This window comes from Motacilla alba, chromosome 12, assembly GCF_015832195.1.
Source record: "Motacilla alba alba isolate MOTALB_02 chromosome 12, Motacilla_alba_V1.0_pri, whole genome shotgun sequence".
NCBI lineage: Eukaryota > Metazoa > Chordata > Aves > Passeriformes > Motacillidae > Motacilla > Motacilla alba.
Window position 1 is genome coordinate 13,012,391 of NC_052027.1, and position 23,089 is coordinate 13,035,479.

General features: G+C 36.0%; 1 protein-coding gene across 15 annotated transcripts in view; it reads left to right on the forward strand.

The window, feature by feature from the left end:
- ERC2 (ELKS/RAB6-interacting/CAST family member 2) overlaps positions 1–23,089 on the forward strand; it is a 418,139-nt gene that overhangs the window by 275,879 nt on the left and 119,171 nt on the right. For all 15 annotated transcript variants that reach the window (XR_005258403.1, XR_005258404.1, XR_005258405.1 and 12 more), the window contains 2 exons: positions 5,627–5,774; positions 19,034–19,165. Coding sequence is in view for 1 of the 15 variants with exons in the window: in XM_038149364.1 (XP_038005292.1) it covers positions 5,627–5,774; positions 19,034–19,165 (280 nt within the window). In the remaining 14 variants the exon portion in view is untranslated. The remainder of the gene's footprint in view (positions 1–5,626; positions 5,775–19,033; positions 19,166–23,089) is intronic.

Genomic DNA, 23,089 nt, shown 5'->3' on the forward strand with positions numbered 1-23,089 from the left:
GACTGTCACTGAGGAATGGCCATTATCATTACACCTTGGCTAGATATTAGGAGGAAAAAATTTGCTGCTTTCTTCTGCAATTTATGGACATTGCTTCTTATTCTGTGTGCCATGAATATAGAAAAAAGTAGTTCTATTTCAATTTAACAGAGCATTTTTAGGTTCTCATTACCATGTTGTCACTCAAAGACTATTTATTGTAGTTTTTCCCGATGTTTTCTCATCAATCATTTCTCTGTCTTTTTTCCACATTTTTCAGAGCACTGGATTCACTATTTCAGCTAAGACCTTTTGTGTAGATGAAAAGACTCCTGCCTTGCAATCTATTTTTGTTTTTACTTCTTAGTATGATACTTGCCTTATTCACCAATGTGTAGTTTCTCCTTACTCTTCTAGACAGCATCTTTGGTTTGGAAAGACCAATTTTACTCCTGTCTTCATGGCACATGAAAATCCCCCCATTCTGAAGCCTCATTGAAATGTAACGAATAGATTTTCTAGTCCATCATTCATTAGTTAATGAAAATATTATACAAACGGGAATTTTGGATAGAACACAACTTGTGTAAATTCCTGGCCATCGGAGTGGTAGTGTTTCTTTCATCTGTTCTTTGGTATTGTATATGAAGTGACATTAAGTATAATCAGATTTTTGTGCAGATTTCCTTAGTACTTCTTAGTGGAAGCACCTGGACTGTCAGCCCAGATGCCCCAGCTGTGAGTGTGCTTATTAAGAGCCTGTTGTATTCACTGGCTCTGTATTAAGGAGGCTTGGCCTGAGGTTGCTGTGGGTTGTTGCAGTCAGCCTTTGCCAGGAAGGAGAAATTTCATTTCATAGGCTTTGCTTTTCCAGGGAATAGGTTTCCATCCTCTCCTTGCAATAAGCAGCATATTATAGTGGAAGATATAAGTTGGGAATCCTAGGAATTACTTTATGCAGGTGAAAGAAACATGGACAGAATAATTACCAATGTGGAGCATTTGCTGTTAGGTTTAATATATATTTTTTAATTTGAGGGTTTACTTACTTTTACAGGAAAAGTTAGACTGATTTTTTTTTTTTTGTGTTAAAAATACTACCCTGTTATTTGTATAACAGATTAGTTTGCCAAAAAAAGAGAGAAAAACTACTAATAACAAAAGTGATTGCTCTGTATAAATATTACTGTTAAAGAATGTCAGTTAATCCACTGCTCTAATAAATTATTTTAAAATGTATTTTATTGCTATAATTTATTAAACAATAAGGAGACATTTTGGCTGCAAATAGTGATAACATCTCTGTAGAACTGTATTTGGATAGTAATTTTTTTTCCCGACACAGTAGATAATTAGGAATTATAAATTATGCTTACACTCTTAGGCACGTTAGCTGGGAGTGTATCGGACTGTATGTTGTTCTTGGTGCCAAATCAGATCCTGATTTTCAAAAATTCTAGCACTAAAACTCATTATGAGTTTCATTTTCAAGCAGCAAAGTAGAAGTATATGACTCACCTGAGAGGTTTAGGTAGAAACCTTGCCACCTCTTTTCATTTTTGAATGAAGTTACTTTGTGTTTGTAGGTGAGAAAATCATTATTGTCAGCCACTTTGCTGGCATCTTAACCTTATTCCTAGTGGCCAGATAATCTCATTTCAAATGTTTGCTGCAAAACCAGTGATGTTATTTTTTTAGCAAGGTCGCTGAATAGCTAAAATAAATTGCTTCTGTTCATAAGGTTTTGTTCTTCCATAGGACACTTGAAATATGATGAAAGGCTAGCATAACAATTTTCACAGAGGTGAGTAAACTTGTGTGCAATATGTAATCAATAGGATATGATAACACAGAGATCCTGATCTGTCCTGAGAGGCAGTTTCATAAGTGCTTGGATCACTTCACTTCCAATTCCTCACAAGTGTGGGCAAGATCTTTTTCCACCTCTGTCTTTCAGGGACTTAGTGGGGGCTGGATCCTGGCCATGTAGGAGTAAAGGAGGACATGGCTTTCCTCAGGTGCTCTGCCACAACCTGCATCTTTATTTTGTACTCTGAAAAATAATAATAAAATCTCTGAGCTTCTCTGTCTTCCCTCTGAGCAGAAGTAGTTAATGAACAAGAATTAAAGCAACTTGACATATCATTTGGTAGAATAGAGCAGCTATGCCAACCTCTTGTTAACCCAGATGCCTGGTTAAATGCCACTTATAGTTGAGGTTATTGCTGTTGAGATTATCCATGATAATAAACATGGGCAATCTGCTGCCACATGCAGGAATATGTCTGTGCAGACAGGTGGTGTGCCCACCCTGGGCAGGCTGTGTGAGCCAGCCCCAGTCTGGAAGCCATCAGCACATTGTGTGGCACCATGCCCGAGCTAAAACACCTTGTCTCTCAGATAGCTGAGGCTTTGCAGCTTCTCAGCAGAGGCTGGCTCACATTTGGGTGGCTCCAAGAGTGCTGGCAGTATGAGTTTGTTTTTGATGTGTTTATCATTCCACGTGGCTGGGGAAGCACTTCCCCAGAAATCCCCACCCTCGTGTCACGCACTTGTCTCCTCCCAGCTCCATTCAAATTTACTACAAAGATTTAAAAAATACGTTGGCAATGATTTTAGGGGCGGGCAGTTCAAACATATATGTGCTGTGGGTTTGATTCAAATCTTGGAGTGTCTCAGTGGACCACTTGTGGTGTCATTTGACAGCAGCTATTTCACATGACTATGAACCATCATTTCCTGGAAGTGCTTGATATGAGTCATGATTTCCTGGAATAAAGTGTTTGGTTACATATTTTCCCAAGCATTTTCCCAAGATAGGAAAATCCCCATCAGCTGGGAAAATACATACTAGGGTCTGCAAAATGTTGTGGATTTGGGGTTGCAGAATGCAGAGTGCAGATTTTTCAAAGCATGTTGACTGGCTCTCCTCTCCCATGAAAGGTTTCACCTCATCAGTTACTTTAAAATGGAGTGGAGAATGTTGCACAGCTGAGCAGTTAAGGTCACAAGAATGTGTGATCATTTTGGCTGGCAGTAGAAAAAATATGGATGTGACTGAATCCTATTATCATATGTTGAAATGATACCAAATAAGTCAGTAGTTCTGACTCTTCTTCCTCACACGTCAGGTTTGTGTTTTTACTGCCAATTTAGAGACAGTGACATGATCTAAACTTCAGAGGAGTAGAATTTCAGTATAGCTTCATGTCCTTTCCAACCTTTAATTTAATCCTTTTATTCAATTTTTGGCTTTTTACAGCTGTAATATGTGTGAAATAACTATATATCATTAAAAACCTCATGGGTGACAAGTATTTACTATGGAATTTGCTATTAGAGAGCAGACATTATATTGGGGCTGGCTGGCATGGAGTTAACCTACACAGCTTAAGGATGAACCTAAATATATTCTAAAACCTTGGAAATTCTGAGATGTAGGTTTCTTTAACACACTCACAATGCAAATAGGTAGGTTTGTGATGGTATATTAATGTTTAACTTGAGACATTATAACTGGAACTTTGTTACAATTCTAACTAACTTTTCTCTGTGATTTTATGACAGTGAGCTCTCAGAAAACTGCAGAGGAGTGAACCTTATCTAATTTGGAAGAACATATTCTATGCTTATGTCCAATATGCTGTTTCCTTTTCTTTGGCTTTAAAGTCACAGAATACCTTTATTTCTGCCAGAGAACTTGTGTTATCATGCCTGACATCTGTGGGGGAGGTGAGGCCCTGGCACAGGGTGCCCAGAGAAGCTGTGGCTGCCCGTGGATCCCTGGCAGTGTCCAAGGCCAGGTTGGACTTTAGGGCTTGGGGCACCCTGGGACAGTGGAAGGTGTCTCTGCCATGGCAGGGGTGGCTCTGGATGGGCTTTAAGGTCCTTCCCAACCCAAACCATTCCATGATTTTATGATGAATTGCTTGCTTTCTGCAAGTTCAGAGAATATTAATAGAGAAGCAAACCACTTTTTTTTTTCTATTTTGGTGCATTAAAAATCTAATATTTTAATGAAAATGTTATGGAATAGGTACTTGAGCACAACACATGAACAAACTGACAGACTTTTACAAATTACTAAACAGCAATTTTTATGCATTCTTATGAGGTTTCTTATGAGGTTTATATGAAAATATAAAACCTTATTCTTATGAGGTTTATAGAAAAACAGTGTACCTATATGTCATTTCAAATTAGCATTATGGATATGCAACCCCTCTGATATATTTTTTTGTGTAATATTGATTATTTAAAATAATTCATAACTATAATTTACATTAAGGCTGTTGGAGTCCTACAGCATTCTCTTTTAAACATCATTTAACTGAGATTTGAATGAGCAAGACAGAATAATAAATGAGACTATTAAAGTGTATGAATAAAATGCAACTGTTTATGTAAAATTGATCCATGTCGCATAACTTTGCCTAAAATAAATGGGTTGTTTTTCTTTGACTCCATCAGAAATATTGTCCTATAAATATTTATATTAATACATTAGGAACTTTGAAATGAAAGTGAAATAACTTTCTTGACATTTTTGCTGGCAAGCAAAGGACTGTGAGAATTCCAAACTTTTAGCTCACCTTGACTGTATGAAGTTCACGAGCCGTATTCTTACATTTATTAGCAGTTGGAGCCTAAGGTTAATTTATGATTCATTTATCCATGTTTATTTTTTAATGATTGATCTTATATAGTTCTGGGAAAAGGCACAGGCCATAACATATTCTTTTCTAAAAGCTATCAGGTATAATGTGCTCTTTCTTGGCTGATAAGTCATAGCCTGTCTCCGAATATGTTGCAGAAGGTGAATATATTTCTTTTATTTATGAAATTAGAGGACAGATTATGGCCTTGCTGGAGCATGAACATTTTAGGGTATAAGACACTGCAAGATCTGTGCTTTCAACTGCATATTGTAAAAAATTGCCTTTGTCTTATGTCCTCACAAACTATTTGTGATGTACCCCTGAGAGTGTCTGTGTCATCCCATATTTATCTGAGTGCTGTAAGATTCTGTTTGCCCTCTAAAACTGAGGGGTCAAGATTGCAAAGGAAATGATTTCTCATGAGCAATCAGATCAAAAAACTTGTACTTTACTTTTAGAAATATATTTTGTGTTGACACAGCACATTGTAATAAATCCATAGGAAAACATGTGAGTAAATTGGAGGAAGACATCCAGAGATTCCTGCACTGAGAACTCTAGGGTACCAAGTTAACAGGATAATGGAAAAATTGGTTTTATCTGTATCACTTTGCTTTCTATTATTCGGTCTCTATGATCTACAGAAGTCAAAAGAGATTTGTGTAATTCAGGAAAGTGAACTACAAAAAAAATTAAAAGATTTTTAAAAGCAAGACATTTCACAGAACTATGGTTAGATATCATATTGTAGTAAAATAGACTGAGATAAATGGTGGATGAAGCAAATAATGAAAAGTCTATAAAGAGAAATTTTGGGCTAATTATTTTATTTAATGATTGGTTAGACCTGACAGTGTTTGCTATTTAAAGTGTTCAAAAAGTAGGTGACTGTTCTCCTAGTGATTGAAAGAAACATCTCACATAGTGTGGTGTAGCAGTATATATTCTGTTTTAATGAGAATGTAACAATTTTAATTTTATTTTATCAGACAGGAGGCTTTGCTTGCTGCAATTAGTGAAAAAGATGCAAATATTGCCTTGCTTGAGCTGTCTGCTTCAAAGAAAAAGAAGACTCAAGATGAAGTAATGGCTCTTAAACGAGAGAAGGACAGATTAGTGCATCAGTTAAAACAGCAGGTGGGAGACTTTGCTTTTCATACTTTGATGGCAACAGAAAACTGGCACTATTTTCATTTGTACTGTTTTATGCTGATGTCCTTTTGGAAGTGTTCAAGCCAGGTCTGACATGTGCCAGCAATTGCACAAGGTAGGATGTGTTCCATTTAAGTTTATTACTTCTCTGGAGTTGTTAAGAATTAGCTGCACATTTGCTTGGCTCATATTATATGCTGCCAATATATTTTGTTTCCCCTCTTCATATAGTTTCCAGCCTTCTTAATTCTGTGAAAGAGGACAGCAGATGCTCTTTGCATAAAGCAAGATCTGTCCATTCTGTTGACTCTTTTTAACCTCCTCTTGTTCAGCTATTTGCTTATCTGTTGTAAAATGTGTTTTCAAAAGGCTTCAGGCTTTCTGAGAGGTTATCTAGAAATTGTGATTATCCTTGAAATAAATTCTCAAATGGGTAGAAATCACTGTGTCTTCAACACTATAAGTAATTCAAGGTTTAAATAAAAACCACATAGTTAAAAAACCCTCTATAAACAGATGTTATCACATATATTCTGGCCATGATGCAGTTGTGTCTCAGGTCAGTCAGCTGCCCAGGATACTTTTCATCAAAATCTATATGATAAATAGGCAGATATGCTTCATGCTTTTTATCACTTCATCCTACTGTGCTGCACCAAAGCAGGTGATGTTGAATTCCAAATAATTTTAGGCGGTTTTGGTTTGCTTTGGAAAAGAGAGGGTACTTCTTTTCTTTTTTAGGTATCTCCCTTTTTTACCTTCATCTTAGGTTACTGAGGAGTAAATGAATACACCCCTTTGCCATTGTTCCATGATACCTTTAAATATCATGGATATTTAAAAAATGTTCATCAGTGAGCTGAGCAACTGTTTTGTTGTTGTGCTTGTTTTGTTTTGGTGTTGTACCTTTAAGCTGTTGCTGGAAAGTGTTCAAAACATTGATAGCTTTCTTGAGACAGAGAGAAGGAAGAGGATTGCTATAGAAGCATTGTGTTGGAGAACTTCAGTTAGAATTGTAACCAAATACTTCAAATACCTCCATTATTTATAGCGATAAAGATCTTCAGTAAAGCTATTTAACTAGATTAAACTGATGCCAAAATAATCTCCCTGTTATCTCAGACACCACAAAAAAAAGAGTCACCAGGAACAGGAATGTGGTTTAACTAGGTCACCCCTTTATTACACTTAAGAATTATCTGATAATAGAGGTTGTAGACTTCACTCCTGGTTCTTTAATCCCTTTGGGGAGAGCCACTGTCTATCCCCAGAGGTTTCTCATGTGCATCCAGCACAAGACTTGCTCTGACTTTACTGGCAGTGGCAGTGGCAGATTCTCCCTGTGTGATTCAGTTCCTCTGTTTCCTTGAGAGATGCTCTCTCTCGAGCTGTTCCTGATTCTCAAGAACCTCAGTGAATGTTCAGCTGCAGCAGAGCTTGTTTTCTTCTGCTCTTACTTGTCCCATCCTCCATTTCCACAGCTGTTCCACTGCTGAAAGAGAGAATTCAAAAAAGCCCAACTTCTCCAGCCTAAAACAATCATCAAAGGAGAAATAATTATAAATATTAGAAGATGAATCACTAGATAATGCTAAACATTAAGATAAAGCCCTAAATTCATCCCTGTTCTATATTGTAAGAGGAATTTTTGCTTTGAGAGGCAAAATAACATGTTGGCCCATGATAAAAAAATCTGTATTCCTCTCCTATATATCCACATTTTCTGGCCTTTGTGAATGTCAAATACATTGTGAACCCCTATTAAAGTGTTGATTTTAAAATAATTTGTCACAATTTTTCACACTGCAAAATAAAGAGAGACATCTTAGAGAAATGAAATATTCTGCCTTTGTCAGGAGATGGGAATATTTATGATTTATTTTAATAAAGCTACAGATAGGCAGATCATATTTTAAAGATGAAAATGTTATTTATATGGATGAGTTGAGCCATTTTTTATGTGTTGTAACTGTGTGAGTTTAAGTAAAAGTTCTGTTATTTTTAAGCTGGAAGAAGAGAATTGTTTTTATGTCAAAACCTAGATAAGCTAGAAAAATTATTTGTATCACAGTGTATTCAGCTGTAAAATTAGTTGTAATAATTCTGACCTCTGTTGTGTTGCAAACACATTTTCTCACAAGAAACAAACATTTAATTGTAATGATTTAAATACAATTTAGCAGCTGCAATCTGTCAGTTAAATATTTATTGTTTACTGCTTAAATAATTGGGAAGCACAGTAATACACTCCCAGCAAAACAAAACTACCAGAATTGCTTTGATTCATACACCAAATGCTATATTTTGAGAGCTGTAGAACTTTGTAGTAGGCTTTAAAAAAACCTCTCAGTAATACAGTATTAAACAAAATTACCATGTGGGCTTGGCCGAGTGATTACATAATGTGCATATTCACCCTGGCCAAGATTCCTTTTGAGAATTCTGAGGAGGTATTTTTAGATAAATTTGTACAGTGATGCAATCCTTCATGAAATAATTAGCTAAAAAGTCAGTTTTTAGAACGTCTCAAGAGGTTTTGGGAAGAGCAGAAGACACTGCTATGTTACTTATTCATCCTGAACTTGGATACTGAGAGAAAACGTCCCAGTTGTCTCTTTTCACTTCTAGGATATAGTGCCAAAAATGTAAGTGCAGTTGGCCAAAATGCAAGGTCTTCTAACTCCTTGAGAGCATTTTATTTTTCTTCTCAAAACATGAAATTAGAAACCTTTCCAGTGCTTTCAGGGCTGCAGGTGTACAGAATACTCCGGCCAGAGGCAAAGCTGGTGTTTGGCAGAGTTTTTTTAGTTCCCTGCTCTACATTTCATCACATCAACATAAAGGGTGAGAAACCATCAAGGAATTTAAAAAATATGTGTAATCACACTTCCTCAGCAAACTAACAACTATCAATATTTTCTCTTGCATGCAATACACAGAATTATTTCTTGCTAAATACCTTGTAAATATTAAAAAAACCTCTTTCAGCAGCAAATGAGCAAAATGGAATTGTAGGCAGTGTGTTGCATTGCATATACTGTTCTAGTTAAGTACTTCAGAAACCTTGCTATTATGGTGGTGACATCAAGCATTCAAGAATAACAAAATACCCCAAATTGTGTTTTCCCTGATTAATTCAGCTTTATGGCACTGTGTATTTTATGATTTTGGAAGGTTTTATTTTACTGCATGAGAAAAAGAATATTACTAGAAGTTGTTGTGATTGTGATTATTCTGGCAACCCAAAACATTTTTCTGCAGCACTGTGAATTAATTAATTGCATTTAAGCTCTTTATATGTCTAACAAGCATGGGAGCAGAGAAGTCATGCACTGGTTTTTTACAGTGTCCTTACAGACATTGTTATCTGCAGCACTTGTGAGCAGCAGCAACTCTAGGGTTGGTTCCTAATCACTGTTGCTTCAGTTTCTGATGCTATACTAATTTAATCTTTCTGATTACCTTGAGTTTCACAGGTGTGAGTATTATAGGACCACATAATTTTATTCTTCTTGTTGTTGATGTTGTTATGGCTGTTGTTACTGTATTGCTGCTGTTGTTTACACAGATCTGCTTCAGAAGGACATTTATTGTGCACTTGAATTGTGCAGCATTACTGCACAGGCAGTAGCATCCATGTTAAGAAGCCATTCACATGGGTACTGCAGACATAATTGATCACTCTGCTTCTTTTTTACCTCTTCAGTTTATGCTGTTTACCATTAGTCATAATATTGGTCTTGTTCAAGCTTTGAGCACATAATTGAGAACAAAAGAGAAGTCTGAGACCCTTAAGTTTTAGTTTTATTTTTGTTGCACTTATCCTACACAGGTTCTTTGTTTACTTTGGACAGGTAGGAATAGATGCCCTAATAATTTCATAATCAGCCTGGTTATTTTTTCCTTAGAATTTCTCAGAAAATGTAGTAAAATGGCTTTTACTCTCTGATTTTAAATGTGGCTATTCAGATCCGATTTATGTCAATACATAGCATTCAGTGGCCTTACTGTCTTAAAAACCTTTTCAGTTTATACTTTTCTATTCATTAGAAATATTCTAAAGTAATATTTCTGCATGTCTTAACATTGGGGTTTATTCTCCTAATTTTTAGCCTGATTTTTGAATCTGTGTTTTTGAACATGGGTCATGGCAGTCACTGCACATGGATTGAATCTCACTTTTGCCCAGTGCAGGTTCCTGTGGGGTGAAAGTGCTGAGTGCCACTTTTTCCCTGCAGCTTAACACAGGAGGGGCACAAGGTGGGCAAGGCAATGTGTGAGTGGAGCTAAAAGCCTTTGCCTAAAAAACTTGGGTGATTCAAAAGACTTTCTGTGTTTGAAAAACACTGAAAATGTTGGCAGTGCTCTCATAATACTTTTCACATATTCTCAGTAAGATGTGACACTTTATAATATAAAAATTTGATGGACTCAGGTCATAGCTGGATATGGCATCACTTTTTCCTCCTTATGCTCTCAGGAATCCAAAGGCTTTTGCATGGTATTTTTACACAAACCTTTTCCAATGAGAGGGGCTTTTTTGCCTTTAGCAGTCAGCCCCTGAAAGCACCACAGCCTTGGTACATGAGCCCTTTCCTGCTTTAAAATCTGTTTCTGATTGTTCTCTGTTCAGAATTCTTTGATTCTTGAAGGATCTGTGTCACAACTTGGGCCTGCCCATGGCTCAGGGCAGCCTTTTTTCACTGGTGATAATCTGCTCTTGAACTTGTGCTAGAACTTTGTTCAGAAAAATGGTTTAACTTCGCTGAGACTGAAAATCTTAAATGGAAAAAGTAGGTAATGCAGATATAAAATAATCGATATATATTAACACTGGAACTTTTGTGATTCTGGATCTGGCTTGCTTGGTAGGTGAAAATGGTTATTAAGTACCTCAAATAAGACTAGTGAATATCTCCATTATAACAATCTGAACTACCAAGCCAAAAGGATTTTTCTCCATGTGACATGTTTTAAACAAATTCTTATGGTCTACTGCAATGTACCCCATGATAATAAGACTAAATATAGTTTAACACTTCATCTCAAATGCAGTGCTAAGTAGCCAGCTATTTAAAAAATACTGTAAAACTGGGTGTCATATATTTCTGATGCTGTAATTGTGGGTAAAACTGGTAATTCTTACCATCCAGCATCAAGAAGAAATTAGCTATATATAAGGTGTCTCTATTAAGCATATCAAGATGCTTAATAGATGTTATCTCCATTTCAGTCCATATTGAAATATATAACCCATGTGTTGAAATGTATGTTTTCTTTAGCATTTTTTGTTGCATACAATGGAATGAATGCAGTAATTTCAATTTAAACTATGTTTTTTATATGATGCAAATGGGAGACCTGGTCTTGGTATTGAAATTGTAAAAATTACAGCTGAATCTCACTAATCAGCCATTAAAGATGGTGAAAAATGATCATTGCTGCTAACCAGAGATTTGCCGTTTCTGAGGTCTTATTTAGCTGCTGAAGTTTCTGATTCATGTCTGGTTTTAAATAATTATTATGGGGAAGTATCTTTTTAATGAGTTATTTCCTGTTGTAAAAAGGAAAAGAGAGAACCTTCCTTCTTCCGTTGCTTGTCTGTTTTTAGTAGGACCTGGCCTGAGATGTCCTCAGGCAGCTACAGTTTCAGAGCTTTAATTATGCTTTTTAGCCCACTTCTTTGTGTCTATGTTCTTACATACTTCTATGTAATTACCCAGGTTAGTAGTAGGACTCAGACAAATACCTTTAGCATGACTTGAGCCTATACATTACTGAGTATGCTGTATTATTACAAGATATTTCCTGCGCTTCAAGCCATGCTTTTAATTCTCAGAGCTTTAAAAGACTTCAAAACCACAAATTCTAAATGCAGGAAAATGCACCAAAAAAAAGTCAGACAGTCCATGTTCTATTCAGCATAGCTTTGTTTAATCACAAGTGTCAGAAAAGTTGAAATTTGGCCTCAGTACTTTAGATAAGTGTCTGCTTGGCACTTGGAAGTGCTGCCTGTCTCTGTCTGCCAAGTGTCCAATATCCCAGCTGGTGTTTGGGAGGCTGTTGTCCTTCAGCTTGTGAAGAGGGAGGCTTACTTTGAGCTTTAGCTTCTTTCAGGGTAAGTCAGTCACGTTTTGTCATCTTGCAAAGCAGCAGGTGTAATGGTTGTTCATGCCAGTTAAATAGTGCTCTAATTAAAAAGGAACTGAAGTGTCTGTAAAGCTTCTATGCTCATGCTCAACACTAAATTACCAGACCTGAGTCTCTGAAAAGATTTACTTAGAAGTTGCTTTGCACTGCTGCAGAGGAGTCAGAGTACTAATTTGTCCAGCAATTGATTTTTTATTTTCCCTGGGTGGAATTTTGGATTTAATGAAAACTTGGAAACTAGTCAGTACCTTTTTTAAATCCCTATTTTCTGTCCTGTGAGGGCAAGCAGGGTCTGAACATCAGCTGCTCTGGGTTACATGTTACAGATGATAAGAATTCTAAGTTTTAAATGTAAAACCATCATGTGAGTTAAGTAAATATAGATGTGAAAAAAAAATTATACTTTCTTAGCGTGAAAACTTGACTGTGTTCCTTACATCATATGGAACAGTCTGATCCTTAATGAGGTAAAACCTAAAAAGAGTTAAATGCAGAGTAGCCAAGCTTTTCTGCAGTGTGCTATCATGCACACTCTGAGCCTGCATGCATCCTGTCTCTCACACTTTCCAAGACAAGTCATACACTATAACAGGAAAAGAAAAACATGCTTATTAGCCCATTTGGAATTTTAACAGGGAAAAAATTGTGTTCTTCAATAGAGGCAGGAAACAAAGCAGCAAACTCATGTTAAAATGTAGTTAAGAGTAAGAATATAAGAACAGATTACATTACAGGGATGTTATAAAAAGAAAATGCATAATTAAAGCACTCAGTAAAACGGAACACTGCCCCATGGTGATGCATTCCAACACCCATACGGTTATGATTATCATACTCATTTAGCATTTGCAGTTGTTGGTTAGTTAACATACTGCAGTGTTTTTGTTATCTTTTACTTACTGATGAGTGCTTGCAAACTTAAGAGTCTTAACCTCATTTTTCTTTTCCACTGGAGTTTTCTTGGTGTCTAAAACCTCCCTGCATAAACAACAAAGAAGCCTGAATCGAATATTATTGTATATTTATACTCATTGAAGACAAGAGTATAATTTATTTTGGGCAATAATTAGCATGATGTTGTTAGTATTACACTGTTAAAAGTGGCCTGAATAATTAGCATAAAGTAATACAATCTCTGGAAGTCTATTAAGTCCACTTCTTCCCTGCAGCTATAATGCTGGCAAAAGATCCTTCAGAGCAATAACAGGTTAACAGATCCTCTGGCTCGTGGAAAAATGACACTTCTGTCAAAACCATACTTGGTGGGTGTGTTTTAACAATTTGTCTCATTTCATTGTGTGGTTTCAAGAAAAGTGCTGCCCTTAAAAACGGAGCAGTCTCAAGCTTTGGCTTTTTAGCAATAACCTTGGAATTTTCTTTTCTTCTACAGCTGGATAGTTAGTGAAACAGTGCTCCAAAGTATACCAGAGGTTTACACTGAAACATTGCAAAGGAATTGCTCCTAAATATCTTTTCTAGATGGCAAATTAATCTCACTCTTTGACTTCTTTTCACATCACTTGTGCATGATGCAGGTATCTCTATAGGCTTGAGCTGCTAAAAGCAGGTGGAAAAATGACAATGAGGTTGAAGATGAATTTTTAGAGGCTCCAAGGCTGGAACTTGAACCTGTTATTTTTGATTTCAAAAAAATATTTAGTTAACAACAGAAGTGGAATAAAGGAAAATTTGATGAAGAGTGTTTTTAAAAAAAATTAAAAAGGATTAGTGAACTTAATAAAGTTCTGCAAATATAGGCTTTAAACGACATTTAATTTTAGTTTTCTTTGTAGCTTGTGATGCTTCTTTTGTTGTCAAAAGTCATCATAAGGGTTGGTTACTTACAAGCACAGGGTTCTGTGGTGCTTTCTCAAATGCCTTTTGTAGCTACTTTCCAGGACTGTCTTCCTCTGTTACAAAAACCTGATAGTCTACATTGTTTTATTGTAATATTTGGGGATTTTTTTAAGAAGAAAATACACCATTTTGATAAAGTCATGATTTTATGCAAACTTTAATAGTCACTTAAAAGATTGTGAGTGACAAGTGTAATTTCTTGAACTTTAGGGGTGTGTGAGGGCAAGTACAGCATTTGCTGTCCAACATTTGATGAATTGTAACTTGCCAAATAGCACATCCAAGTAAATTATATTCCATGGCAGTTGTGATTTCTGAGTTGTGCAGCAGTAGAAATGGTAAGAAATTCTTCCCCTGTCTTCAGACAACAATTTTCAAAGAATGCAAAAAATGCAAATTGTCCTAATGTGAAAACTGATTTTATTTAGAGAGTGTAAGGCCAGAGCTGGATTAGTTAGCAAACATTTTATTAATCCTCTGTTAATGCAACTTCGGTTTGAAGCACTGGATTCATACAGGGAAACCAAGTGCAGTTGCACATGCTTTCATCCAATCTAGATTCATTCCAATAATTCCTTCATGCAGCTTCTGGATAAACTTGGTGAACTCTGTAGTCTAGAGAATGCAATTTTTTTAGATAATTGACCTTTTCTGTTTTGTAAAATACTGTCTCAGGAGAAAAAAAGCTCAGATAAAATGACCTATTTTTAAAAATCATGAAGTCTAGAACTAAATGCCTGCCTCGTGAAGTTTTCAGAGTTTTTTGTGGAATTATTAGAATGGAATTAGAATGTGGAATTATTTTCAAACAGTGAAATTGCAAGAAAGAGTTTCTGCATCATTAAATACAACAAGAGGCCATTGCAGAGTCAAACCTAGAATGTGGATCTCTAGATTTCAAATTTTGTGCTTTAAGAATTAAACCCCAGGACAGCTCCAGGACAGCTTGCAGGCCTTACATCTGCCTCCTTTTCATATAGGGAAAAATCCTACCCTATTGAAAGTGAATATTCTGGAAATATTTCAAATTCCATTAAATGAAGAGAGATTGAGAAGAAAATCCAAAGGAAAGTAATAGCTATTGAATTGTATTACACCTATATCCCAGAGCAACAAATCTTACTATTTTTCCTCATTTGAACCTCATTCATGAGAATTTCGTTGTTAACTTGATCCAGATGACAGATGAAAGCATAGTTCCCTATTGCCACCTTGCTAAAATATTTTGTAAAAGACAGTTTTAATATTACAGTTTTACAGTTACAGATTGCTGTTAAGCTATTTAGGCTGTTACCAGTCAATCAAAGACTTTCATTTCACTTTGGTATATCCTTCCTTAAACTCAGCAGACTTTTAGGAGGACAAGAAATATCTGTCAGTTTTCTTGCAGTGCTAGGTCATAAATTCTTTGGTAAGTGGGTTAAAAATTCAGTTACACATACCATTCATGACCTTGACAGCTTAGCAAATAGTGATATTGAATGATCAAAGACAACTGTTTCAAGCCCTAAGGGTTAATATACCTGTGCAAGTAGATCTAAGCTGCTTTTAATTCCTTGATAATTCCTTTATTTCAAAATGGACACAGCATTTTTTGAATGTAGTCAATAAATTAAAAGCAAAAAAAAAAATCTGAGGACACTGTTTAGGCTAGAACAAATTAGGCCATACGTGGTCTTCAGGAGATAATTAATTGTTGCATTTTACAAGTTCACGTTTTTCTTTTCTAGTACAAATCCAAATTAAAGCATGTTCCTTCCCAGGTGTGGGCCTGTTGTTCTCTAGACATTTTCAAAAAGAACTGTTGGCTGAGCTGTGGCTATGTAAATTTTTTGAAACCCCATTTTCAGGTGTGAGAGGAGAATGTGAATACAAGTTTGACCTGTGCAATATAACTAATTCAGATAAAACTGTGGTGCACATTGGATATTACACAGTTTGAATGCATGTATGATCACCACTCTAATTTTCATTTATTGTGTATTTCAAGATTCAATTTCTTGATCATCCAGAAATGTCAGTATTGAGTAATATGCTGTGCTTTCTAAAGAAATGTAAGAAAAGGTCTTGGGTGTCCTTGAATAAGAACTTTTCAGGCATGCTGAAGATGTTGCAGGAAATGATGGCATTGCCAGGTCACTGTGGTATTTCCCCTCTCAGGCAGCAGTGAAGCAGTCCCTGAATGTGTTGCTCTGGCACCCAGACCATGAGGATTTTCCTCTGACTGATAAACCAGTGTCCCAACATGTACACACCTTGCTGTGTGCCTGGGTGTAGGTGTAGGGGTGTGAAGCCCTGGGGTCCTGAACAAATTCCAATGTGGTTAATTAATTCCTTCCTCGAATAAGAATATAGTTGGCATTTCAAAGCCTGCTAAATATCAAAAGCTGGCAAAGGGGGAAAACAGAAGTGATGTTACAGATTTTTGTTTAGAAGGATGTGAAAAGGATCCCTTGTTGTTCCTTTGTATAGCTTGACTCTTGTTCTTCTCCAGAAATCCTCCTGCTTGTCCTCCTCAAAAATCTGTATTTTAAAAGTTTGAAATCATAAGGTGTTTGTACTTGTTAAGCCAAAGCTAAGCATACCTGCAAAATACAGTTCAGTATGGAAGTGTAGCGCTAGGAGAAGCTAAAGCAAAGACAAACAGAACATCAAAATTGTATTTGCTATCAATTTAAGAGCTAACAAATAAAAACAAAAAGCTTTAAAAAGTATTTTTTTGCCAGGTAAGTTGCATCATTTTAAGAAATTGATGGCAATTACGAGTCATGATGAAGTTTGGATGGTTTGATAGTTACTGGAGTGGAAAAGAAATTATCGTTCCATATTTCTTGTATATTTTGCTCCCAGAACAGGCACACTAAAGGAGACTACTAGAGCATTAATGTTTCTTTGTGCACGTTTTACTGCAATCTGGCATGCAAAAGGAAGAAACATTAGAAGAAGTTTATTTATATTTCAGCACCAAATTAGAAAGATGACATCATTCATTTACAGTTCTTATCCCATGACACGCCTAATCCCCAACACCTCATTACAGAGGACACTTTTAGGATTGCATATCTCATCTTGTTTAACTTTTGCATTCTTTATGCAATAGAGTTGAAAGGTAGGAAATTTAAGGCTATTCATTGATAAGAAAATAAACTAATAAAATTTTAGGAGCTTCCCCAAAGAGGCAGGGTATGACAGTGTTTATAAGTAAGTGGCTTATTATTTGTCTATTAATTCTCTATCTTTTCCACTCTTTTGTTCAAAAGCCCTTCCTCTTTGAATCTAAAGACAAACAGACAACTATGATGATTCAGATTGAGATGATGTTTTTATCAAAATCAGTAGAAAGTCACAACTGAAACTTATTCAGCTGTTTTCTTCCATCTTTGTATTTGGGAGAGAGAAAATAAGATATGTCCAACTATACAGATTCTTCTCACTCTATTCCATACTGAGAAAATGCTCTTACCATGCTATGGAGATGCTCAGAAAGTCTGATAGTGCACATCTGACCTGTGATATTTCCTCTGTCTTTTTGTTGTGGATGCCTTGAGGGTTTGGTTGGGTTAGTTGGTTGTTTCTACTTAAAATGAGTACAGCTCCCCTCCTGTAAAGCAGTTTTCTCAGATCCTCTATTGTACATCATGTGAAGTGCTTGAGAAACATTGTGACAACTGAAAAAAATGATTTGCTGAAAAGGTACATCAGAGCTTCCTAGGATTCTGTGGCTGTTTTCCTGGCATTAGACTTTGTTATACTTGAAATATTATGTAATTTGGATATTTAGTTTGCTTGGGTTTTTTTAAATCCCTTTTCAACTTCAGCAAAAAACATTAAAGTTGGGGTATTTAATAGCAATCTCTGGGTTTTGAATTTTCAATTAAAATATACTTGCCAGTGAAATTTTCCAAACAGAGACTTTGATATAGAATTCTTGTAGAAGGAAAATCAAATTACAGCAGTCCTGCAAGTAAATTTACCACATCCTAGCTGTGGGACATGAGTTATCTCATGGGCACTTGACATTGAAAGGAAGTTAGACCACTTACTGTGGGAGCACACTGAACAAATGACTTGGGTTCTAATTCATGTGCTTATGTTGGTCCTTTGGAACTCATTAATCTGGGAAAAGTCCTGGGCAATGTCTTTAGCTCCCATCTTGAGTGGGGTTACCATGAATCCTGCTGCCTTGGAGCATGACATCCAAGTGAGTTAAGACTGCTATCTTTCCTTCAGTCATCTGTGTGGTATTAATTGTATATGCCTCTAACTGATTATTTTAATTTTGGAACAGATCTTTGGCAGTTGACACCATTTTTTTCTGGATTTTGTTAGTGCAAAATTAATACAAACTTGATTGCATTTTAACAGGTTTGCCTGAGAGAGTTTTCACTCCTGGTACCACAAAAAAAATAACAACTGTATCCATTGGTGTCAGAGTATTGGTAGCAAGATATTTTTGGTGTTATGAGCAAGGTTTGAATTATTCAAGTCTATGTATTTCATGGTATGGAATAATTGTAATAGTGATAAAGAGCAGCAATGTATCTTGTTATCCCATGGTGACATAGATTTTATTATCTGTACACAGCTGTAGCTGAAGTGTTGATCTCTTTTTCAAGATCTATATCTTAAACTTATTTCCATTCAGTAATGTGTGAAGTTCCATAATCACTTATTTCTCTAAGTGCCTGTGTCTCTATCACTTAGTTTTCAGATTCGTTTTATTTATTGTTTAGCATGGTGATCCTGGTGTACAACTAAAATAAATTACCCAAAATAGAACTTTTAGAACAACTGTTCATGGTTGTTGCTGACATGCATTGGTAGCTCACTGTAAATGTTTGAAATACACTTAATATCCCTTTCAGTGAGATTTAAGAAGTGAATTGCTAAGACATAATGCTAGACTGGAAAAATAGGAAACAGCTCTAAAATAATATATTTAGAAAAGCTGAAGGTCTTTTGCCCTTCAAACACATCATCTGTCATCATTTACTTTTCTGACTTCTTCATATCATTCTATGGATATGAAAGCTGAAACAGAGGATGTGTTCACATACTTGATTTCTCTATTTCTCTTTCCTTTTCTTTGTGAGCCAACAGTCTGGATTTCTATTCTTAGATCCTTCAGCTCAAAAAAACCTCCCGAAAAACCCCCAGAGCCAAGAGATTTCTAAAACACTGTCGGAATAATACATTCCAACATGTAATAAAATTGTCTTGCTTTACATTTTAAACAGACACAAAACAGAATGAAGCTGATGGCAGATAACTATGATGATGACCATCACCACTACCATCACCATCACCACCACCACCACCATCGGTCTCCTGGGAGGACACAACACAACCACAGACCCTCTCCAGATCAGGTTGGTCACCTCTTTTTTCACCCTCAGTTTTATAACATTGTTATTTTGCTATTTCAGAATAAAATACATTTTCCAAATATCTAATAAGCATTCTTTGAACTGAAGCTAATAGCTCTGGTATTTATTTCCATCCTGAAATAGTTTAAAATTTTGGCTTTTTGTCTGGAGCCTTATTTTTCTGGAGTAGAAAAACAGTCTGTAGAAACAAGTAACTCCTTTTCAGATGACGGAGCCTGAGGAAAAATTTAACATTGCTTTTACATGAAAAATCATTTTTTGATACTGAACTGGGTTATAAGTTCATAATGTCTGAGTAGAAATAAAAGGGAAAAACAGGGATGAAAATATAATGGGGATGTATGATAGACTACTTAATTGGGAGAAGGAGGCTAAGAGGCAAATTACACTTTTTTTTACACAGTGACCAAAGGAGTTGTGTTAGTCAGGAGCAGGTAAGAATGAGAAAACATGATTTCTTGGATACTAACACAAATTAAAAACCCCAAAACCATAAACCATAAACCTGAACAACATAATACATAATCCTTTGAATTCTTGGAACATGTTAAGAACAACTTTTTCTGTCAGAAAGAGGAGAAGGGAATTAAGGACTTGCTGTCTTGGTTTGGTTCTGTTTCTGATTAACAGATAAGTTGGCTGAGTTTATAAAAGAAGGAAAAATTGTATGGAAATATCTGTAAAATAAAAAACGTTTTGGCTTTATGCAAGGAACGGAATTAAAAAAAACCCAAAATGAAGGCAAGAGATGTAAAAAAACAGGTAATAACCACCACAGTGTTACTGAAACCCAGACACTGTTTTCAACTAATTTAAGAAACCTGAACCTGTGAAAGAAATTTGAGGCACAAGACAATGTAAGAGAGCTAACATTTAATCAAGTGCTTTTCAATGCATGGTAACAACTTATTCGGGGAAGAGAATGGATAAGAACCATAATGAAGGTCAGTATCAAAACATATTCAAGAACATTGAGACATTATATGAATAGTGGAAATAGGTGCATGATTAAAGATAGAGCATATAAAATAGTAGCTATTTTACTAGTATTTGCTAGTGCTTGTACTCTCAGATTTATTCCTAGGTGATAGTTTTGGGCCATTCTCTAAAAAAGGTTTCAGGATACCCATCCTATATTTAGTCTGCTTGAATTTGCCAAGGAAAATTATGTCAAGCAAATCTAATTTCCTTTGATAGGATAACTGGTTTTTTGGTTAAAGCAGAAAGTGGTACTTTTTAATTCACCAGGTGTTTAGCCCTGTCCCACCAGATATTTGTAATATGCAAATAAATACATAATTTTGTAGTGTAACAAATAACTAATGTAAAATTAATTGCAGTAATAAAAGATTTAATTTAACTTGTAATTTTTAATTTAAATAATTATGAGATTGCCATGAGATGGGTGTGCAACCAATAGATAAATTTTCCATTGCTCATTTTCAGGCAGGAGGGCCAGTAACAGCAGGGTTCCAAAGAGGTCTGTCCTCTATCTGATTCTGTGGAGTATTTTTTTAGAGATTATTTCAGTGGTGAAATAGAAATGCCATTAATACTGTTGGTCATGAATAGAGATGTAAGAAGCTCCAAGCACAGCAGGAGCAGTCAAACTGATCAGTAAACTGCCCCAGTCTTGATAAGCTGTGGAGAGTCTAGAATAAGAAATTTGAAATTCGGCAAAGACAAGTCTTCTTACAGGGGAGAAGGCACATATGCTGTTGAGGTAATGGCATGGAAAAAAGAATCTAAACTGCACCATGGAATACCATTGCAATGAAGTTGGATCTAATTCTAGGACAGATATAATACTGAAGAAGAAGCAGGAAGCAGTTATCCTGTTCCTTGGAGCACTGGTGAGAGCTCATCTGAAAAGCTGTTTACAGTTTTGATCTCCATGCTTTAGGAAACATAGACAAAGTAGAAAGGGACGAAAGGAGAGCAACAAGAATGATAGAAGTTTTAGAGAACATGACCTGTGGGGAAGGCTTAAAGAACATGGTTTGTTTAGTCTAGACAGTACCAAAGGGGAGACATAAGTCTTCTAATACATAAAATGTTGTTGTAAAAAAGACGATGATCAATTGTATTCCAGTGCTCAATGGAGAAAGGCTAGGAGCAGTAAATTTAATTTTGCCAGGAATAACTAGGTTAGTTTTTAAAAAGAATACTTTTTCACTATGAGTCTAATGAATCTGTAAGTAGAAACAAAATCTGGACATTCTTTCATGTACATGTAATGGAAGGTCCTTTCTTGGAGGTTTTTAAGAACAGGTTAGATGAACAGAGCTTTATTTCCGCTTGTGTTGGACTCAGAATAGGTGTTCTCCTGAAGTGCTGTCATCCCAAAATTTCCACAAAGCCTGTGAACAATGGATTAGCCTAGTATATGTTTACTTGTAAGGGAAGTGAATAGGAGATTCATAGCAAAATCCTTGCTGAAATAACCTTTGAGAACAGCACAGTCAAGTGTAATCATGAGTGAACTCTTGACAGTGCTTTATCTTAAATTTTTCAATTGAACTGTGTTAATTTGAAACATTCTTCATTTCTATAGATAATACTGGATTTTCCAATCCACATGCCGCATTTATATAGAGAAATGCATGCTATTATATGTCTGTAAAATATGTACATGGGCAGTGGAGTACATTTTTGCAACAAAAAAGACATTTCTGTACCCTTTGTAAAGAGAAAGATGTACCAGAGCTTCTTGGAAGACCTTGGAAGATGCTCATCCTGTTTGAAACAGGCATAATATTTATGCGAAGCTTTCCTCTTCAGGTATTGACATTTTAAAAATTATTATGTTTTTGTTATAACTCTTACCTGATTTCCTATCCTGCCAAGGGCAGCATGTGGCAGAATGACTCTAGACTTAGTGAAGAACAGGATCTCTGACTTCTCTTGAAGGAACTAGTTGAGCACCTTTTTTCAGATACAATGGATGTGTTTTGGTCTTCTGGCTGCTGCTAGGGAACAAAGACAAATTTCCAGACACTTTTAGCCTTTATTCCCTCTCTTTTTGCTCTCTAGGGACAGGCATAGATGGTAAACTTTTTTTGCCATCCTTGTCTGGACCTAACTCTGGTCAAGTTGTAAGGAAACCTCATAAAGAGTAGGAGGACGCTAACTCTCATCTGCTCATACACGTGGTCTTTTTACAGTTGGTCATGATGTGATCTCTGGTTATTTTAGTACATCTGATTTTTATTTGACATAAATAAATTTCTGGGGATTGAGTGCTGCCATGTCAGTAACATATATTAACAATTTTTCCCTAGTCTGTAAAAAAACAGGAAAAAAAGATAATATTGCAGCTTTGCACAATAACTTAAATTTATTCTCTTCAGTTTTGGCTTGAGAGTTGGCAATCTTTCTTAATTTCCACCTGGAAACATTTTGGCAGTCTGTGTGTATCCTGAAGTGCGGGTGTAATACTCTTAGAATGAAAATGAGCTGAATAAGCATTTTGCTCTGGATTTAGTTTCCAAGGAGTTGTAGTATATAGCCCCTTGTAGAGTGCATTACAATAATCTAATCTGGATTGTTGCATCCAGCAGTTATCTGGAACAAAAACCCCCCATGGCTAAATTAATTGAAACTTCCAGATTTAGCAGCTATCTTGCCCCACAGCACAGACTCTCCCCCAAACCCAACTGCGCAGCTCTTTGCCTCTTGTATTTCTCACCTCTACATCCTTACTGTTTTTCCTTAAAACCTTTTTGCCTTAGCCTCAGCTGCCTCACATCATCTTTCAGTTTTCTCCCTTTTATAGAAAATGTTTTGAAAGAAGTGCCTGCTTGTGTCACACCAATGACTGTGTGCTCTCTTTGCTCAAGCAAATTGCTGTTGTTGGAAGTTGTTAGGGATGAGCACATTTGTATTCCCTGCCACAGCTGCCTCGCT